This window comes from Dasypus novemcinctus, chromosome 21 (assembly GCF_030445035.2).
Source record: "Dasypus novemcinctus isolate mDasNov1 chromosome 21, mDasNov1.1.hap2, whole genome shotgun sequence".
Taxonomy (NCBI): Eukaryota; Metazoa; Chordata; class Mammalia; order Cingulata; family Dasypodidae; genus Dasypus; species Dasypus novemcinctus.
In genome coordinates, this window is record NC_080693.1 from 71970697 (window position 1) to 71991975 (window position 21279).

The following is a 21279-nucleotide window of genomic DNA, read 5'->3' on the forward strand; positions in this document are numbered from 1 at the left end:
ACTTGGGGTAAACTCTTGCTTCTTGATTGGCTCTCAGTGCTGTGCTAGAGTGAGTTTGTCTCATGACTTTCAGAAGTGAGGGACTGTCACACACTAGTTGGCTGCAGAAATGGTTGACGGAAGCAAGTTGTCATTGATCATTTGAACAGGTTTAAAACCCTTTCTGATGGCTACTTGTAGCCATGGCTACAGAATAAATCAGTCCTTTCCTAAATTGATGGGAATGTGTTTTATTCTCAGTCCATACGATGGAATAATTAGGTTTGGAAATAATTTTAATTACATGGAAAAATGCTTAGGATATAGTGCGAAGTGACCCAATACTGTGAAAGAAAGTGTTTTCTATTCTGCCCATCCCTATTCCTGCCCCACTTACTCCTCATTCGGAAGAAATGTGGGGTATGCTTGCTGGGGACCAGGATCCCTGCGTGGCATTCGTGCATGGCTCTGTCTTCTTCTGCTCCCCACCCCCGTGCCAGGAGGAGTAGAGGTGGAAATGAGGGGCCCGCAGCCTGCCCAGGCCTGGCCCCGCCATCTTACTTTCTCTCCTGTGCTTTAGCAGGCCTGCTGGTTCTTCAGGTACCTGCACCTTATGGCTGGTCAGAGGATGGTTAAATGGTCATTCAGCCTTGGGAAGAAAGAGTACAGAACCCAGGAAGCTCAGAGGCTCAGCCCCTGCTCCAGCCCCGTCCCCACAGCGCAGCATCGAGGTACTCGCCCCAGACCCAGCTGCTGATAAAGCAGCACAGGGGACTCCTGATTGCTGCCATCCCTTTCATGTGCTTTTGCTTCAAGAGGAGAGGAGAGCAAGCCAGGATCTGAGCCCAGTACCCTGAAATCTCACTCTAACCCTTCATAGTAAGAAGCCAGAAGGGATACAAATCTCAGGCCATAGGCTCAGATGTGGGTATTTTCCTATAACCTCCATTTCTGAGGCCCCATTTGGCTGCATGGCAGAACTTGATACTTGACTTTGGTCACCTCAGACCTCAGTCACTCCCCCACTTCCCCAGGACTGCACTGAAGCCCCAGGGGCTATATCGTGCCATGGAGTGGACCCTCTGCTCCTCAGGTACCACCTATCCACCCAGCATCCACTGAGCCAGTGGCCATCCCAGCTGATTTTGTTTTTATTTGGTACCCATCATTTCTCTACCATCCCTTCCTCCTCTTTGAAACCCTCTTTTTTTTTTTTTAAGATTTTTAAAATTTTTTATTTCTTCTCCCCCACCCCGCTGTCTGCACTCTGTGTCCATTCGCTGTGTGTTCTTCTGTGTCTGCTTCTATTCTCATTAGGCTGCTCTGGGAACCGATCCTGGGACCTTGCTGGAGTGAGAGAGAGGCAACTACTCCCTTGTGCCACCTCACCTCCCTGTTCTGCTATGTCTTCTTATTTTTCTCTTCTCTGTATCTCTCGTTGAGTCATCTTACTGCACCAGCTCTCCATGTTGGCCGGCACGCCTGTGCAGGGCAGCTTTCTTGTGTGGGACAGCATTCCCACTCAGGGTGGCACTCCTGCATGGGGCTGCTCTCCTGCATGGGCCAGCACTCCACGTGGCCGGTTCACCACATGGGCCAGCTCGCCCTCACCAGGAGGCCCTGGGCATCAAACCCTGGACCTCCTGTATGGTAGACGGGAGCCACTTGGTTGAGCCACATCCATTTCCCTGAAACCTTCTTCAGACCTGGCTCTTCTCTACCTTGTCCATGCTCCTCTCAGGCACCTAGGATGTTTCTACTCTTCCTGTCCATGGTCAGGGACAGTGATGAGCCCCTAGGGAACTAACCGGGTGCAGCTGTCTTGCTGGCCTGTTTAAACACTCATACCAAGCAAGTTCACTTCAGCTTGTGGCTCCAGTTACAGACTGGTGTGGCTCCAAACTCTGGGTCTTATAGCCTCTGGCCTCCATCTGGCACAGGAGGGTAGATCCCCTCTGCTCTTAGAATAGCCTCACCTACATGCAGTTTCTAGTCTTCCCCATCACCCAGGCTTGAGCCTTTTCTTAGGGACAGACCAGCAGATTAAGCATTTTCTGCTTCACTTCATACTGTTTCCCAAACCCCGCCTGGAGATGCTTCTTTAGTCTGGGAATAGGAAGGGAGTGAGGGATGCAAGTAGAGTAAAACTGTCTTGGACTGACAGACTTTTTTTTAAGACGAGAATATGACATTTTATTTTCACTTATGGATTATAGTAAATGAATTTAGAAATAAAATCATTGTAGGGTTCTGAAATATTAATACCCTAAGGTCTGCCATGCCAAAGAGCCCATTCACTGCAAAGCAGACACATTAGCTGTTCTGATTTGGTCTTTGCTGGAATTGTGGAAATAAGTTCTTCGTGCAAAATGACCAGTACCATTTGAATAATGTATTGCAATAGACATGAACTAAGTTTCAATATTCCAGGTATCTTTAGAACAAATTATACTTATTTACATATTAAGAATAGGTAGCTCTATTTTCTTACCTATTGTGAGTTTTAACAACTGATTTTAAGCCACAGAGGCTTTTCCAGCTATTATTTCCTTTTAGAGTTTCTAAATGCAACAACTTTTTTTTTTTAAGATTTATTTTTATTTATTTATCTCCCCTTCCCCTGTCCCCCCCAGTTGTTTGCTCTCTGTGTCCATTCCCTGTGTGTTCTTTTGTGCTTGCTTGTATTCTTGTCAGTGGCACTGGGAATCTGTATCTCTTTTTGTTGAGTCATCTTGCTGTGTGAACTCTCCGTGTGTGTGGCACCACTCCTGGGCAGGCTGCACTTTTTTTGCACTGGGCGGCTCTCTGTATGGGATGCATTCCTTACGCGCGGGGCTCCCCTATGCAGGAGACACCCCTGCGTGGTACGGCACTCCTTGCGCACATCAGCACTGCACGTGGGCCAGCCCACCATATGGGTCAGGAGGCCCTGGGTTTGAAACTTGGACCTCCCATGTGGTAGGTAGATGCCCTATCCATTGGGCCAAATCCACTTCCCTGCAACAACTCTTAATAATGTTTTTTAAAAGTATTGTTGAAAAAAGGTAATACTGAAATAAAGGCACTTTTAGGAATATTTAAGGACAACCAACATAAGGCATTACTATTGGAAAAAGCTGTACATATTTTCAAGCACAACAATACAATATTGTAGCAGTGTTTAATGGAATTGTTTTAAAATAGTGGCAATTATACTACCTTACATACTTTTCTCATATTTAAACCTAATAATTATAATTGGAATATGCAGTCCGACTTATCATTAGAAGTGTGCACAGCTTCTAAAGCATGTTTTGGGGGCTTGTTTTTGCCTTTAAGTTGGTCCTTGATTAGGAGAATTGTAAATACCTGGAAGCACTAAATTTGAAACATACTTATTGATAGCCAACAAAAATCTTTATAGAGCAAAAAGCACCAATAGTAGCATGTGTGAAGAGAGCTGCTGCTTCCAAATGTAATATCCAGTCTAATATATAAGACCCTCTCGTGGGCCTGCATGTCTCGACTAGTGATCCCCAAAGAAACCAAAATGTGCAGGAAGAAGTTAGCTGCCCAGCCAAGGGTATTTTCCACCCTGGGACAATCCTTAAAATAGAGGAGTCTTTGGTCATTTGGCATTAGGGATAGATTTTACGTTCTTTGATTTCATTTACACCTTTTTAAAAAGATACAATCTATCTGAACTCTTTCAGCACCACTTAAACTGCTGGCCCAATTGCAGCAGTTCAAGCTGACTGAACTCATTAGGCAGCTAATCCAAAACTTCCAAAGAATACCAGACCCCAATCTTCCCTTCTCTTCCATGAAGGAGTGGTATATGTATATGTACATATTCTTTTTTATTGCTTCACTTTTCTGCAATGAGCATGTATTTATTTTTTACCAGCTTTATTGAGGAATAATTTACATACCATAAAATTGATCTATTTTAAGTGTACAGTTCAATGATTTGTAATAAATTTACAGAATTGTGCCCCCATCACCACAGTCTTGATTTACTTTCATTATAATAAAACAATAAATGTTATAAAAGATGGCCTCTTATGGCAGTAAGAATGGCATTGGTGAGTTGAATAGAGGAGACAAGGGGTCAAATTTCAGGTCATTAAGGAAAGAAAGAGTAGTTACCAAGGAGTTCAGTAAGTATTCTTGAATTAAAGAGTAAAAGAAAATGGAAGCAAAGGGTAGAGATTACCTTTTCAAGAAATGTGGCTGTGAAGAAAGACAAGAAAGCATGGTTCCTCAAATATACCATGATCCTTCACCTGAAATTTCCTTCTCTGTCTTTTTCAATTGCTTGAATCCTACTCATTCCTAGCCGTATAACCCAGACCATGTTATTTAACCTGTGTTTCAGTTTCATTATCTGTAAAATGAGGATAAAAGTAGTGCCTACCTCACAGAGTTTTTGAGAAAGTTAGATATGTTAAAATGTTTAAACACTTGAAAGTATTTAAATAATATGTGTCAATAGAGTAAGAACAAAATATTTGTTGTCGCTGTTATCATCATCATCATCATCATCATTATCCTTTAATATTCACCTCATTGCAGAAGCTTCTTTGAAGTAGGTATCTCATATTTTCCCCTAATAACTCCTTGTGCATATCTCTTTCAAAACACATGCTCTATTTTATTAATTCATTAATCTGTCTCCTTCCCAACTGATTAAAACTTTTGCCTCTGAAAACTCACAGTGCCCAACACAGAGAAGGTCTTCAAAGTAAGTTTTATGAAGCCAACATAGTGATCAGGGGAGTATCAAGATTTTTTTTTTTAAGATTTGTTTTATTTATTTCTCTCCCCTTTCCCCCTGCTGTCTGCTCTCTGCGTCCATTCACCGTGTGTTCTGCTTCCGCTTGCATTATCCTGCGGCACTGGGAAACTGCGTCTCTTTTTTGTTGCGTCATCTTGCTGTGTCAGCTCTCTGTGTATTCAGCACCACTCCTGGGCAGGCTGTGCTTTTTTTCACGCAGGGTGGCTCTCCTTGCAGGGCACACTCCTCGCGTGTGGGGCACCCCTACATGGGGACACCCTGTGTGGCATGACACTCCTTGCACATGGCAGCACTGCGTGTGGGCCAGCTTACCATACAGGTCAGGAGACCCTGGGGATCAAACCCTGGACCTTCCATATGGTAGACGGACACTATATCAGTTGAACCACGTCCACTTCCAGTATCAAGATTTTTAAGGGAGAGAAAAATGAGCCTTTTTATAATTACATGAAAATGAATCAATATAGAAAATGTTGGTGGTGTGTAATGAAGGGAGACTGGGAAGAACTAATGGTGCAAGACTTTCAGTAGTGGTAAGAGAATGTAGAATCTGTGTTTTGGTGGAGGAACATTGCTTCTTTTTAACCAGTTATCACAATGTAATTTCTGCCTACTCTATTTCCTGAAAGAACTTATGTGGAGTTGGTATTATTTCTTCTTTAGAAATTTTATGGAAATTACTAGTGGGATTCCTTGGGCCTTGAGGTAAGAAGTAGGTTGGTGTGTGCAGGAGTGTGTATACACGCATGTGTATGTGTGTAGGATTTTAATTAGAAATTCAAGTTCTTCAATAAATATAGGGTTCATTGAGTTGTCTGTTTCTTCTTGAGCCAATTTTGGTAATTTGTATCTTCCAAGAAATTTATCCATTTCGTTCAAGTTTTCAGAAATTTTTGAAGTATGTTGTTTGTAATATTCCCTTATTATTCTATTCATGTCTGTGAAATCTGATAGTGTTATGTACTTTCATTCCTTCCTAATTTTGGTAATTTTAGTCTTTTCTCTTTTTTTCTAATGAGTCTCTCTAGAGGTTTATCAATTTCATTGACTTCAAAGAATCAGCTTTTGATTTTATAATTCTCTCTACTTGCTTTCTATTTAATTGATTTCTGTTCTTACATTTATTATTTTCTTTGACTGACTTTGTTTTTAATTTGCTATTCTTTTTCAATATTCTTCAGGTGAAAGCTTGTATCATTTATTTTAGGCTTTCCTTCATTGGTAATAAAAGAATTCAAAGCTAAAATTTTCTTCTATGCACTCATCTAGCTCCATTTCACAAATATTGGAATGAATATTAATTAATTTTAAAATATTTCCTAATTTTCCTCATTATTTCTTCCTTGATTCATAGATTATTAGAGTATATTTTTTTATTTTCTTAATATTTTGAGAATATTGGATATATTTTTCTTATGAACTTCTAATTTTATTCCTCTGTGGTCAGACCACATACTCTGTATGATTTCATTCCTTTTTAAAATTATCAGAATTTGTTTTATGACCCAGATTATGTTCTATCTTGATTAACAATTAAGTTAGTTGAAAGTATTTTTCAAATCATCTGTATCCTCAATGGTTTTCTGTCTATTTGTTCTATTAATTCCTACAAGAAAAGTATTGAAATATCCTCAAGTATACTTTGTGGGATTTACCTACTTCTTTCAGTTCTGTAATCCTCACTTATATATTATGATGCTCTGAAATTAGGTACATACACATTTAAGATTGCTATATCATTTTTATGAATAATTTTTATCATGATCGAATGTCCCTTTTATCTGTATTAAGCTTATTTGTGCTGAAATCTTCTTTGACAGCCACTTAGATGATAACTTTTACATTTTTTTCTTGAAAATAATGTATGTTAAATCTTGTTTTTTTAAAAATCTGATCTGAGAATCTTTGTTGTTTAAGTGGAATTTTTAGGTCATTTATATCTAATGTAGTTATTGATGTTGTTTGATTTTAATCTACTGTTTTGCTATTCGTTTCTATTTCCCATCTTTTCTTTTTTCCATTTTCCTCTTTTCCTGCCTTTGTCAGATTTATTGTATTTTATATCCCATTTTATTTCTCTATTGACTTATTAGATATACCTCTTTTTTTGTTATTGATCTAGGTTTTACAATATGTATCTTTATTACAGTCTCCATTTACATTCCATTATATCAGTTTACATAAAATAGAAGTAATTTAACAACAGTATGCCTTCCTTTCCCCCCTTCTTATCCTACATTTCTACATAATTATAAGCCCCACAATATACTTTTATTATTTTTGTATTTAGCAGTCAGGTATTTTTTGAAGAAATTTGAAATCAAGAACAAAAAATAATTTATATTTTATATGCATATTTTCTTTTTCCAGTGCTCTTTATTTCTTAAAGTTGATTCAGTTTTCTCTTTGGTATCATTTTCCTTCTTCCTGAAAAACTTCTTTTAACTTTTTTTGTAGTGTACATCTGCTGGCAACAAATTTTCTCAGATTTTTGTTCAAAGATGTCTTTATTTCACCTTCAGTTTTGAAGATTATTTTTACTGGATATGCAATTCTACATTGACCTATTTTTTTTTCCAGCACTTTAAAGATTCATTATGTTGTCTTCTGCCTTGCAGTTGCAGATGAAAATTCTCCAATCATTCTTGTCTTTCTTCCTTCTGTATGTAACGTGTCTTTTTTCTGGCTGCTTTTAAGATTTCATCTTTATTTCCATTTTTTGCAATGAGGGCTTTCCTCATTTGCTTCCCTTCTCTTAGGGATCACAATCCTCTGCTACCTGTTGCCCAATAAACGAAAGCCATTTTGCCTGTATTTTGTCCAGTCTTCTAAGTTTTTCACTGTAGAAAATTAAGTCTGGTCCCAGTTACTCAATCAAGGACAGAATAGAAGTCATTAATTTTATTTAAGCTTCACGAAATCGTACCTTTGTTTTAAGGTGTATCATAGAGAGTTTTAAGTTCAAACTTTCTTTAAATATCTTTAAATTAACTAAAAGTAAAACTAAATCAGTATTTGTTATGAATTCTCTGAATATTTCTGTTGTTAGGATGGTGTACAGTTATAAACATCTAGCACCAGAATTGGCCACAATTGTATTTATAATGCAACAAGAAGCTTCAAATGAATGACTCTAAAGCTTTTGAGTAGAAAATACTGCATAATAACCTGAGCTTTCTTTAAGGATCTGAGAACATCTTTGTTTGTCTGCCTTTTGCCTAAGACCAAATAGTTTATTCAAAAACTTATGCTCTAATATTTTAAAGAAGTAGTTCTTTATAAAAGCTGGACTTCTCTTACACATAAGTGCTTTAGAGAAGCCTCCTAATTTTATTCTCTCCTGATCACCTTCAGGAAACCATGAATACCTGAACTTTCACTAATGTTAAGAAGAGGAATGTAAAGGATTGAAGGACTTTTTTGAGTTAAAAACATAGGGTAAAGTACCCTGCAAGAAGAGGGTAGCACATTAAGATTACCAGCTGTTGACATCTTTGTGAAAATTGGCTGATTTGTTCCTTCTCATTAGGGTTTTTTTGCTTCATTTTAAGATTTATTTTATTTATTTATTTTTAAATTTCTCTCCACTTCCCCCCCGGCACCCCAGTTGTCTGTTCCCTGTGTCCATTCACTGTGTGTTCTTCTGTGTCTGCTTGTATTCTTGTCAGCAGCCAGGAATCTGTGTCTCCTTTTGTTGCATCATCTTGCTGTATCAGCTCTCTGAGCATGCGGTGCCACTCCTGAGCAGGATGGACTTTTTTCACACCACATGGCTCTCCTTATGGGGCATACTCCTTGCATGTGGGGCTCCCCTACATGGGAGACACCCCTGTGTGGCACGGCACTCCTTGCACGGATCAGCACTGTGCGTGGGCCAGCTCACCACACAGGTCAGGGGGCCCTGGATTTGAACCCTAGACCTCCAATGTTGTAGGCAGGCGCTCCATCCACTGAACCAAATCCACTTCTTCATTACGGTTTTGTTTTTGTTTTTGTTTTTGTTTTTGTTTTGTTTTGTTTTTGAGCTAAAGGGGTTGCTTTTATTTCTTCTACTATTTAAAATTGATAGCTTTATTTTTAATTGACTTTGTAATAATATTACATTAAAAATATATATGTGAGGTCCCATTCAACCCCACCCCCCCACCCCCCTCTCCCCCCTCCAACAACACTCGTTCCCATCATCATGACACATCCATTGGATTTGGTAAGTACATCTTTGGGCACCTCTGCACCTCATAGACAATGGTCCACATCATGGCCCATACTCTCCTCCATTCCATCCAGTGGGCCCTGTGAGGATTTACAATGTCCAGTGATTACCTCTGAGGCACCATCCAGGGCAGCTCCATGTCCCAAAGACGCCTCCACCTCTCATCTCTTCCTGCCTTTCCCCATACCCATCATCCCCCATGTCCACTTTTCCCAATCCAATGCCACCTCTTCTATGTGGACATTGGATTGGTTGTGTCCATTGCACCTCTATGTCAAGAGGAGGCTCAGATTCCACATGGATGCTGGATGCAATCCTCCCATTTTCAGTTGTAATCACTCTAGGCTCCATGGTGTGGTGGTTGTCTTTCTTCAACTCCATCTTAGCTGAGTGTGGTGAGTCCAATAAATCAGATTGTAGGTGCTGGAGTCTGTTGAGGCTCAGGACCTGGCTATCACATTGTCAGTCCAGAGATTCAAATCCCCTAAATATATCTTAAACCCCAACATTAACTGCACCTCCAGCACATTAGCATGAAAGTCTTATCTTCATTACGGTTTTAACCCAAGATTTCAATAGGAATTGCAGAGTAGACCAATACACCTTGCTTTTTAACAAGGAGGAAGACCTGAGGAAGAAGCTCTAGAAAGACCTAGAGGAACTGTGTGCTTGGTGGAGGAGTGGAGGGCATGACCAAGCATAAATGGGAATAATGAGAAGAAGACAGATGGGAAAAAAAACTATACTCGCTTCAAAATTGTGATTTTCTCAGTCTTATTATTCTACTTCTGCTCCAGCCATGTTGCAGGTGATTGTTTGCCAGTTGTATTTCTATATTGAAATGAGAGCTATAAAAATAAGCCTAACTTAATTTTTATGGATGGAAATGGAATGTACAGTCATTGCTATCCTGAGAGTAAAACAATTTAAAAAATGTTTTAGGGACAGTTTGCATGATAAATAGCTTTTTAGATTTATTGGAGGCATTCAGAAATTTAGGCAACTGTGATTTAGGTTCAAATAAATAGTAAAATCCTTGAAGTTGATAATTTTATTTCTTCAGTTATTCTTACTTTCCTCCCAAGTACTGATTCTGTTCCATTTAGCTATTAGCAAATTCTAGAGGTGTTTCTGTATTACAAACTGGTCTCACTTTAAATTCACCTTGGTAATTGCAAGTGGGCCTTAATGACTTCTGGAATCCTTGGAATCATATTACATTCCTTATTTTTCCGCTTGCCTAGATGACTATTTCAGACCTTCTCTCACCCCTCTTCTACCATCCTTATGCTCAGCTGATGAATTTTTGCTCCTACTTCATGGAGAAAACAGAAGCAATCTGAAATTTCCACCATTGCACCTATGGGTCGTTTGTCTGCATTCCTATTAAAGCCCAGTTCCTCCCTTTGTGCTCTAGGGAGCCCACCCACTCTCCTTTACTGGAGGACAGCTCTCCAGTGAATCACCTGCACCATCTACTTTTACCCCTCTGCTGACAGTCTGTTACTCCCATCAGCCCACAAACATGCAATTAGTTCTCCCATCTTTCAAAAGAAAACAAATCACCCATTTGCCCTGCAGCCTTCACCCCATTTCTCTCCTTCCCTTTGTATTAAATTGTCTGTCTTCTGCCCCAAACGCTCTCCTCTCCTTGAGCAGACTCTAATCCCTACCACTATACCAGAACTGCTCTTATCCATATCACCAGTGACCTCCACATTGCTAGACCCATGTGGTCACTTCTTAGTTCTCTTCCTAATGACCCATCTATAGCATCTGACCCAGTTAACTAGTCCTTGAAACACTTCCTTACTTGACTTCCAGGATTCTATATTATGCTGATTACCTTATCTCTCTGGCCATTACTTCTCAGTCTGCTTTTCTGCCTATCTCCCCAGCCTCTTAACATTTGCAGACTAATGGCTCAGTATACCTAGACCTCTTCCCTTTTTGTATATACTTGAGACCTCATCCAATATCAGGGTTTTATACATTATGTATATACTCGTGACTTCTGAATTTAAACTGTTCATCTAGACCTCTCCCGTGAACTCAAGACTTACATATCCAAATATTCAACTTAGCATTGGATGTCTACTAGGCACCTTCTAAGCTCAGTATGTCCCAAACTGATCTCTTGATCTTTGCCTAAAACCTGTGCCATCCACAGTTGTTCCTATGCCAGGTAATTATTGGGATTCCGGGTCTAGGTTCTTGGCTTCATGATGAGAAAGAGTTCAAGGACGAGCCACAAATTAATTAGGCAGGCTGAGAATTTATTGGGGAGTAAAGCAAGAGAACAAGTATACCCTTCAGGCATGGGGGCAGACATTCTCAAGGGAGAGAAATGTGAAGTTGTCCTGGGGTCCCCTCTTTTATGGGGGTACAGGACTCCAGGTTTGCTGGTCGGCATATTTGAGACTTAGCAATCTACTGGGTGGTTTGATTTGCTTAGGCTGGTGGGTGTTGCTGTCCGGTGGTGATTGGCTTCTGGCTCCTGTCCATGAGCTCTGCAGGATGTGTTGGCCAGCAGTGACTGGCCTCTGGTCACTGTCCACTAGACATGAGGTAACCTGAAAGTGAGTGGGGGGTAGTGGTAGAGCCCCTCCTGTGCCTTCCCTCTCTCTCGCCATGTAATGATGTTGCCCGCTGCCTTCTGATAAGGCAGCCCTTGGGTGTGCGTGCAAGTTCCTAACTTGCTTGTGTGAGTCAGCACGCTGACCTAAGTTAGCAGCCATTGCCTCAGTTTCTGTTTGTGTGGCTTGTTAGTTTTTCTGCCTCCTTCCTCCTCAGGCCCCTATTCAATTCTGCCTCATAATGACAGCACCATTCTTCCAGTTGCTTGGGATGGACCCTTGAAGTCATCCTTGGCTCGTCTCTTTCTGTCATGCAGCATATCCATCAGTTCTACTTCTTGTCACCTCCCTCTTCTGTTACCATCCTGGACTATTTGCAATAGCCTTCCAACTGGTTTCTGTGCTTGATTCTTGCCCCCAAACTAGATTTTCTTGTGAATACCTACTTCAAATCCCATCGCTCCTCTAGTGAAACTCCTTCAGTGGTTCGCCATTTCACTCATATTAGAAGCCAAATTCCTCACAGTTACATACAAGCCATGGACTATCAGCCCCTTTTTATCTCTTGGTCCTTGTCGTCTTGTCTGAGGAAGATGTGCTTAATGACCCAACCACACTGGCTTCCCTGGACCTTGGACAAGCCAGACATGCCTCTTCCTCAGGGCTTTTTTATGGACTCTTCCCTCTGCCTGGAACATTCCTTCCCTGGAGTTCACCCTGGCCCCTTCTCTCCTACAGGTCTTGGCTCACATACCACCCTCTCACTCAGGCCTTCCCTGACTTCTGTTTTGTTAAAGTCGTAAATCATCCACTAGCCTTTAATGCATCCCATCTTCCTTTCCTGCTTTATCATTTTTGGTAACACTTGGCATCATTTTTATTTATTTCTCTCTACCACCCGCCTCGTTGTTTGTGCTCACTGTATGCTCACTACATCCATTTGTTGTACTCTCTCTATGTCTGATCTTCGTCTCTTTAGGAGGCACCAGGAACCAAACCCAGGACCTCCCATGTGGGAGAGAGGCACCCAATCACTTGAGCCACCTCCACTCCCTGCTTTGCTGTATCTCTCATTGTGTTTCCTCTTTGTCTCCTTGTTGCATCATCTTGTGTCAGCTTGTTGCGCCAGCTCATTGTCCTGTGTGCCTTCTCTAGGAGGCACTGGTACCTGTACCTGGGACCTCCAGTGTGGTAGGCAGGTGCCCGAGTGCTTGAGCCACATCTGCTTCCCCCATTTAAACTATTATATAACTTGTATTAGTTATTTTGTTTACTCTCTTGTTGAATAAAACTTCCATGGAGGGTGGGAGGGATTTTTGTCTTTTTTTTTCACTGCTACATTCTAGATTGCCTAGAATGAATGAATGAACTAGCTGTTTAGTTACATAGACGTTTACTTGGGATTGTGAGGATCTAGGACTGGATATGTGAGTCCTTTATCTGCTGGCTCAGGCAGAGTGACTGCAACGGAGACACGGGCGTCCCTGCACTAACCAGCATCTCTGACTCAGCTTTTTTAGAGAACAATAACTTAATCTTTATGACACTATAATAAAGTTTTAGATTTTTCTAGTGGATAAATACTTTTAAAGTACTAAAAATAGTGCCTAGCACATGGTAAAAGCTAGATAAGTGCTTATTGAATACACGACGAATACTTTATCAAGCATTTTATGATAAATAACATTGGCAGAAGCAAGACAAATAAACCTCAAGAGGTTCTGAGTGGCTTTAATTTTATAATGGAAATTGGCTTTATTAATTATAGAGCTGGAACAATCTGATGGCTTACTGGAAAAATAGCAGTATTCACATACACTCTCTGCTCTGGGGGAAAAAATTACCTGTGTACTTGAAGGGATTATAGATGCAAAGAATTTTGTGGAATAAATTCTAAAGAATGCTTTTGAATCTAGGCCATAAAACATATGATCATGACAGGATAATGTCAGAGGGAAGGGCTGAGCTTATAGAAGAGGAAAAGGGCTTGTATGGCATCCATTCGTTCATTGGGTAAACATTTATGTGCCAAGCCCTGTGTTTGGCACTAGGACCTGCCATCTAGATCTCACAGTCTAGTGGGAGAGAAAGACAAGGCTAGTTCACCCTTAGTGTTACAACGGAGGTGTGTCCAGACTGGGCTGAGAGCAAAAGTGCTTCCTAGTCCCATTTGCGATGATCAAAATAAAGAAACCATTTACTACTAGTTAAATATGTGGACAAAGCTTACCTCTTTATCTCTACCCCCTTAGGAAACCCCTTCAAAATGAAAGGAGTGAAATTGAAAAATGCATGAACCAGTGATTTGGCCTGAAGAGATTTTTTAAAATCCTAGTGCCCGGGCTGTGCCCACAACCAATTAAATCAAAACCTCTGGGCAATTCAATATTTTTATACTAAAATTTTGCAAAGTAAACAAAGAGGGGAGACAACAATAGACCTAAGAAATCAACAGCATTTTAGAATCTCAGAAGGGGCTAGACAAGTGAAATGGGGCCGGGGGCCAGGGGCATGCTGATTAGAAGCAGCAAGCTCTTTTCTAAAGGCTCAGGACAGGGTCAGGCAGAGAAGAGGATTGGCTGAAAGTGTTTACAAGGTCAGTCAGATGACTCATACCAGAGGACCCGGATGTTATCCCAAGCCTGCTCCTGCCTCCTGCCCTATTTATTCTCCTGAGAGGTGGAGTAAGAGTGAGACCAAGTACTGTAGAGGGCAAAGAAGAACAGGGGATTGTGCAAGACCTGTATCCTGAACACCTAGGCACCCTTCCGAGCACAGTGGCAGCCAGGTCTATGCTGCCACGTGGTCAACTGGAGGGCGCAGCTCCGGGCTGACTGGTCTCAGAGGAAAGTCCTTAAGATGCTGGCACGGGAGAGTCCAGGTTCCTTTCTAAGCGCCTGTGATGACATCCGCCCATACACACCTGCCTGTAAACAGTTCAGTTTTGGGGGGCCTCTTTTTAAGAAGGAAAGAACCCCAAAGGTCAGACCTTTGAAGGAAGTATCTAAAGTGAAAGACTGAAACCAAAACAGGTTGGTAAAATACTTAAAGAGGAACTCAGGGAAAACCCTGCTGGAAGAAGTAGGAAAAAATGTTAAGTGTGTATGGGGGTGCGTGACCATGGCAAGACTAGGGAATATAGTGCGAGGCCTTATGCAGTGTGCTCTTGCTGGTGACACTTCCGTGCTCTCTCTGCAGCCACACTGCGTGGGATTGAGTCCTGGTGCCATCACTTACTAGCTGTTTGATGCTGGGCAAGTTACTTAGCCTCTTCGTGCCCCTGTTTCCTTATCTGTAAAAAGGGGTTAATGATGATGATGGTCAGAGAATAAGAAATCTTGGAAATTATAAATATGATGACAGAATGTTTTAAAAATTCAACAGAAAATTTTTTTAAAGGATAAAGAAATAAAAAATAGAAACAATAAGAAAGAGAGATGCTAAATCTGAGAGGTCCAACAATCAGAGCTGCAGGAAGAGGGAGAAAGAAAGAGAGAGACAACCAGGGAAAATAAAGAGGGAGAAAATCATCAGAGTAATGACCAAAATCTTTCCCAGAAATGAAGGACCCAGGCTCAGAATGGGAGGGTCTATTTAGTGCCCCCACAATGGATGAATAAAAGGTCCAGTCTAGGGCATGCCACTGTGACATTTCCAAATGCTAAAGATAGAGCAAAGTTCCCAAACACTTTCAGAGAGGGAGAAAGAAGGTCACATACAAAGGATCATAATTTAAATGGCAAAGGAGATAATCAAGTAATAAGTAATGTGAAATTATTCTGGAAAGGCCACTATAGTTCCAGGACATAAAAATTGTTTGATTTAAATGTATTTGTCACTTAAAAAAATGCCTATGTGTTGGACCGAGTAGGGGCTCGGTAACCCTTTCTCAGTGAATCTAAAAAATCTCCTATCTGCTTTTGTCTTGGGGCAGCTATTTTTTATTTTTAAGGAGAAAAGTATTTAACTTATCTTCCCCAATTCCTTCTCCCCTCTACCTTTTCCTTCTCCTGTTTCTTCTCTCATCCCTTTACTTTGTCTTCTGAGTCTTCACACTCTAGCTGCATCTAATTCTCCCTTTCTCCCTTTCTCAATCCACAGATGTCTTCTGTTTGTCTAATAATTAGTAGGAGCTATCCCTTCCTCCCTCCCTCCCTCCCTCTCTCCCTCTCTCCCCCTCCCTCTTTCCCTCCCTTACCCCTCCCTTCCTGTCTTCCTCCCTCCCTCCCTCCCATCTCCCTTTCCCTCTCTCTTTCTTTTTCTTTTTCCTTTTTGCTTTTTAAGTGATGAATAGTTGGCATTAGATCAAAGACAAGCCCTGTGGTTTTCTGGCTGCCCCAAAAGGGCGGTGCAGCTGGCAACCATCCCAGCTGCCTGGTGACAGGCATGTGGAAGAGATACCAAGCTCACAGGTCACTGTGTGTGTTATGTGTGTGTGTTTTTCAGGCCAACAGCAGACTGAAGCAGATTGAGAAGGAATATGTTCAGAAGCTTGCCAAATCTTCGCAGGTAAGCAACGTTAAACCAAAACACAAACAAAAAACCCACACATAAAAGCTTTTGTATTTTGAGTTAAACTTATTCAATTTTTCATGGCTGAACATCACATTTTTGATGGGCTTATAAATAAAGAAAATATGCTTTTAATATTTCTGTCTTATGAAAAACCAAGAAAAATTGGGCATATTGAACCATTTGAATCAGCGCACATGCACACACGCATGCACACACTCTCTCTCACTCAGATCTTGTAAAACCAGCCCGTGCACTTGAACAAGCCCTGCCTGAAACATAGTCCACAAGGGTTGGCAATATACACCTAAATCTATGATGTAAGCAGTTTGACATCATCTGTGCTATGTTGCATTTGCAGTACTCCATTTTGTTGCACCTAGAGGCTGCTTATCAACAAATTTCAAAATGACAATTCTACGTAAAGTCAGCAGCTCAAGTGTTGCCTTCTTTTAGGAAATAGAATTATAAGTCCCTCCATGCATGTCCTGCTGTTTATTGTTACTATAGTAGTTTTAATAGAAGAAAGGCCAATAATTGAGTGCTTGTCTCCACCTGAAATATGGTGCTGAAATACTTTTTCTGCAAAATTGTTCTAATGGCATGCCGTTGCATCTTTTAGGGAATCCCAAGCATTCCTTAGCTGTCTGAATATTTCTAAAATAAATATTACTTGACTTCCTTTTACAGCTGGATAAATTAAGCAATGAGTCTTATGGACATTATATCTAATGATTTTTTAAATCAACTTTTCCTAATTTTTTGCATGTATAAAGCCAATGAGTCTTATGGACATTATATCTAATGATTTTTTAAATCAACTTTTCCTAATTTTTTGCATGTATATAGTGATATGTAGTAGTAAATCAAAATTTATGTCCCATTTTGTCAGTTAACACCTAATACTAGTAAGAACAATGCAAAAACAAAAGAATATCTAACGCTATGGGACGCTTAGCATATTGCCTCTTTCAGTCTTCATTCACAATACTTCTGGGATTAGAACCTCTATTATTGGCCCTATTTTTCCAGCTGCAAAAATGGTAGCTCAGAGCTTAGCAAGTGAGCAAGGTAGGTTCGAACCTGGATCTGACTCCACAGTGGAAGTGCTCATCCTTGGCACCAGCTTAGCCCAATCCCTTACCCCAGCAAAACAGTGATAGATACTATGAAATTTCTTAGATTCTATATTTCTTTCTAAAATATACATTTATGCTGTATAATATACATTTCATTAGAAAAGCAGTATGTTTTTGTCTAAATGATGAATCATTTATATTACTTAAAGATGATGATTTTGTCTTGATTGCCATTTTTCCAGCCCTTCCTTGAGGGAGGATCATAGGGAAATATCCTTTTTAATCCAGAGAAGAAATATCCTTATAATCAAAAGAAATCTTGTTAATCCAAAAATTAGTTTAAATGAAAACACAAAAAATCCTCAGCTGGTCTGCCCTTAGATCCTGCATACTTTTGTTTTTTGTTAAATGGGGGAGGCAGACCGGGAGTGAGCTATAAGATAGCAAGTGAAAATGCTTAAATGCTTAATGAAACTAAACAGGAGTGTTTAAGCTTATCTAAAGGAATGTATGAGGAAGCCTGATTAGTCAACATTAAAGCAAATTACATGTAAATTAGTGTGGAAGAAGGCCTGAGCTTTGGAGTCTCTCAGACATGAATTTGAATACCAGCCCTACCATTTACATGACCTTCAACAAGTTACCTGTGCTCTTTGGAATTCAGTTTCCTCACTTGAAAAATGGGGGTGTAGTACTTACCTCATAAGGTTGTTTAAGTATGAAATCAAACAATGCCAAAAATGCTTAGTACAGTCCCTAATACATAATAAAACATTTAATAACTCTTAGCTATTATAGTAACAGTATTAAAAGTATAATAAAGAGAGAGAAGATGTGGCTCAAGCAGTTGAGTGCCTGCTTCCCACATGGGAGGTCCCAGGTATGGTGCTGGGTGCCTCCTAAAACAAAACAAAAAACAAACAAACAACAAGCAAACAAATGAGAAAAACAACTCAGGGGAGCCAGAATGGCTCAGTGGTTGAATACCAGCTTCCCACATACAAGGTCCTGGGTTCAATCCCTGACCCTGGTACCCTAAAAAAAAATTATAATAACAAAAGGAAAGGAGGGAGGGAAGAATGAGGTTTGGAAGGAGGCAAAACGTATTTATCCAGACATTGTATATTTCCCATAATTATTTAATTTAGTCCTCAACAACCACTTGGGTAGTTATTATTATTCCCTTATTATGGATGAGAAAACTAAGGCTCATCAGCAGTGGCAATTTCCCCCTACATCAGAAAGTTAAGTTGCGGAACAAGACTCAAACCCACGCTTTCCAACTCCAAGCACAGTTTCTTTTCTTTATACATCTCTGGCAAAATTATTCATCCATTGTTTTTTTTCAAAGTCACAACTGTGACTTTTTTTTTGAAAGATTTATTTTATTTAATTCTCTCCCTTTCCCCCCCGTTGTCTGCTCTCTGTGTCCATTTGCTGTGTGTTCTTCTGTGTCTGCTTGCATTCTTGTCATGCGGCACCAGGAAACTGTGTCCTTTTTGTTGTGTGATCTTGCTGCGTCAGCTCTCCGGCCACTCTTGGACGGGGCTGCACTTTTTTTGCACAGGGCAGCTCTCCTTGTGGGGCCCACTCCTTGCACTTGGGACCCACTCCTTAGCTGCCCTTCCAAATTTATCTTATGTATCAGTCTATCAACCAAGCTACTTGTCTATCCAAGTTGTTTCACCTGTAGAGTTTTGACATTCTCTCCTTTATCACTTTTGTAATTTTTAAAATAACTTTCCACAGATGATCTCATTCTCCCAAAGGAATCTCATTATTTCCCCAAAGAATGCAAGGTTTCATATTCCACATAAAAGCAAGCATGCCCTTCTCAGAACTTCCTGGACTTTGCTCATCATCTTTTCCAAAACCAGCATTTATCTCTTTTTGATGTACTCTTGTCATAAATTTGAAAATGAGAGGTGTCCCTTTTTCATGCCCTGGAGCCAGCTGAAGTGCCCAAACATATTTTTATCATCAGTATTTGGTCAGTTAAAAGCTGTTCTAATTCTTATTGTTAAAAAAAAACAGCAAAATTACTTCGTGCTTTAAAAATGTATGACAAGTGGTGGATACACAATAAACAGATGAGATAAAATTGCACATATTATAAAAGTAAACCCACCACTCCTGCCACGTTGTCATTTACTCAAGTTGAAATACTGAAATAGTATAGCTGTTTTGACTGTTTGGCCCCATGTTCTTATAAAATACCAATCTTAAGTCTCTTATTGGGCCAAGGAAATCTGGCTCTTTCTTTTTTTTTTTTTTCTTTTTTTTTAAAGATCTATTTATTTATTTATTTCTCTTACCCCACCCCCCCCACCCCCCCACCCCAGTTGTCTGTTCTCTGTGTCCATTGGCAGCATCTTCTTTGTCGGCTTCTGTTGTTGTCAGGAAGCACCAGGAATCTGTGTTTCTTTTCTTGTTGCGTCCTCTTGTTGTGTCAGCTCTCCGTGTGTGTGGCATCATTCCTGGGCAGGCTGCACTTTCTTTCATGCTGGGCAGCTCTCCTTATGGGGTGCACTCCTTGTGCATGGGGCTCCCCTATGTGGGGATACCCCGCATGGCAGGGCACTCCCTGCACTCACCAGCACTGCACATGGGCCAGCTCCACACGGGTCAAGGAGGCCCAGGGTTTGAACCGCGGACCTCCCATGTAGTAGACAGATGCCCTAACCACTGGGCCAAGTCCACCGCCAGAGTATATATTCTTTTTTTTTTTTTTTTTTTTTATTGACTTTGTAATAATATTACATCAAAAATATATATGTGAGGTCCCATTCAACCCCGCTCCCCCACCCCCCCTCTCCCCCCCCAACAACACTCGTTCCCATCATCATGACACATCCATTGGATTTGGTAAGTACATCTTTGGGCACCTCTGCACCTCATAGTTAATGGTCCACATCATGGCCCATACTCTCCTCCATTCCATCCAGTGGGCCCTGTGAGGATTTACAATGTCCGGTGATTGCCTCTGAAGCACCATCCAGGGCAGCTCCATGTCCCAAAGACACCTCCACCTCTCATCTCTTCCTGCCTTTCCCCATACCCATCGTCCACCATGTCCACTTTTCTCAATCCAATACCACCTCTTCTATGTGGACATTGGATTGGTTGTGTCCATTGTACCTCTATGTCAAGAGGAGGCTCAAATTCCACATGGATGCTGGATGCAATCCTCCCATTTTCAGTTGTAATCACTCTAGGCTCCATGGTGTGGTGATTGTCCTTCTTCAACTCCATCTTAGCTGAGTGTGGTAAGTCCAATAAATCAGATTGTAGGTGCTGGAGTCTGTTGAGGCTCAGGACCTGGCTATCACATTGTCAGTCCAGAGATTCAAATCCCCTAAATATATCTTAAATCCCAACGTTAACTGCACCTCCAGCACATTAGCATGAAAGTCTTATGAAGGGAGATCCCATCTGAGTCCAGATTCATCACACATAAACACCATTTCCAAAGAGGGGCCATCTGCCCTGGTAGTTAACCCCATCGGCCATGGCCATAACTCTCATGGGTCTCTTTAGCCTTCAAAGGAACCAATATCTGGGGGTTGTATCTGCTTTATCTGTCTCTCTGACTCTGCTCTGTTGTGCATGAGGGCAATCCTTCTGCCAGCCTCCAGACTCTTTTTTAGAAACTCGTAGCCATATAAACTCATTTCTCCTTTCCATTTCCCCCTTACTTTAGGTCAAACAGCATTTTAAAGTCATGTTATTTTATGTAGACATGGATATTCTGCTGATCCGCATTGAACCTTCCGTATAAGGTCCTTTTCCAGTTGCATCATCAGTTGGCTCTTTCTTATCTCTGGCTCCTCTTACTCTGTAACTGTGAGTCCATCATTATGTGGCTCAGTTCTTTACACACACTACAGGAATTTAACCTTCCCTGTTTCACAGCAGTGCTATGAGAATTAATTGAATGGATGCCAAAATGGAAACAACATTTAATCAAAATTCAGAAAACAGATGAAGACCTCATTCTCAGTAAATGAATTCTTCTACTCATGGCAGAAGGTTCAAGCTTGCATTTCATAATGTTAATATACTTCTGCTTTGCATTTTATCACTTCTTTCACAATCACCTTAATATTTGATTAGTTACAAATTTTAAATGGTAAATTTTTTTAC

At 40.7% G+C, this 21279-nt stretch overlaps 1 protein-coding gene across 4 annotated transcripts in view; it reads left to right on the forward strand.

Annotated features, from left to right (window-relative positions):
- The window catches only part of CEP112 (centrosomal protein 112), a 575007-nt gene that overhangs the window by 441524 nt on the left and 112204 nt on the right, over window positions 1-21279 (forward strand). For all 4 annotated transcript variants that reach the window (XM_058284590.1, XM_071210757.1, XM_058284587.2 and 1 more), the window contains exon 22: window positions 15992-16054. In XM_058284590.1, coding sequence (XP_058140573.1) covers window positions 15992-16054 — 63 coding nt within the window. The remainder of the gene's footprint in view (window positions 1-15991; window positions 16055-21279) is intronic.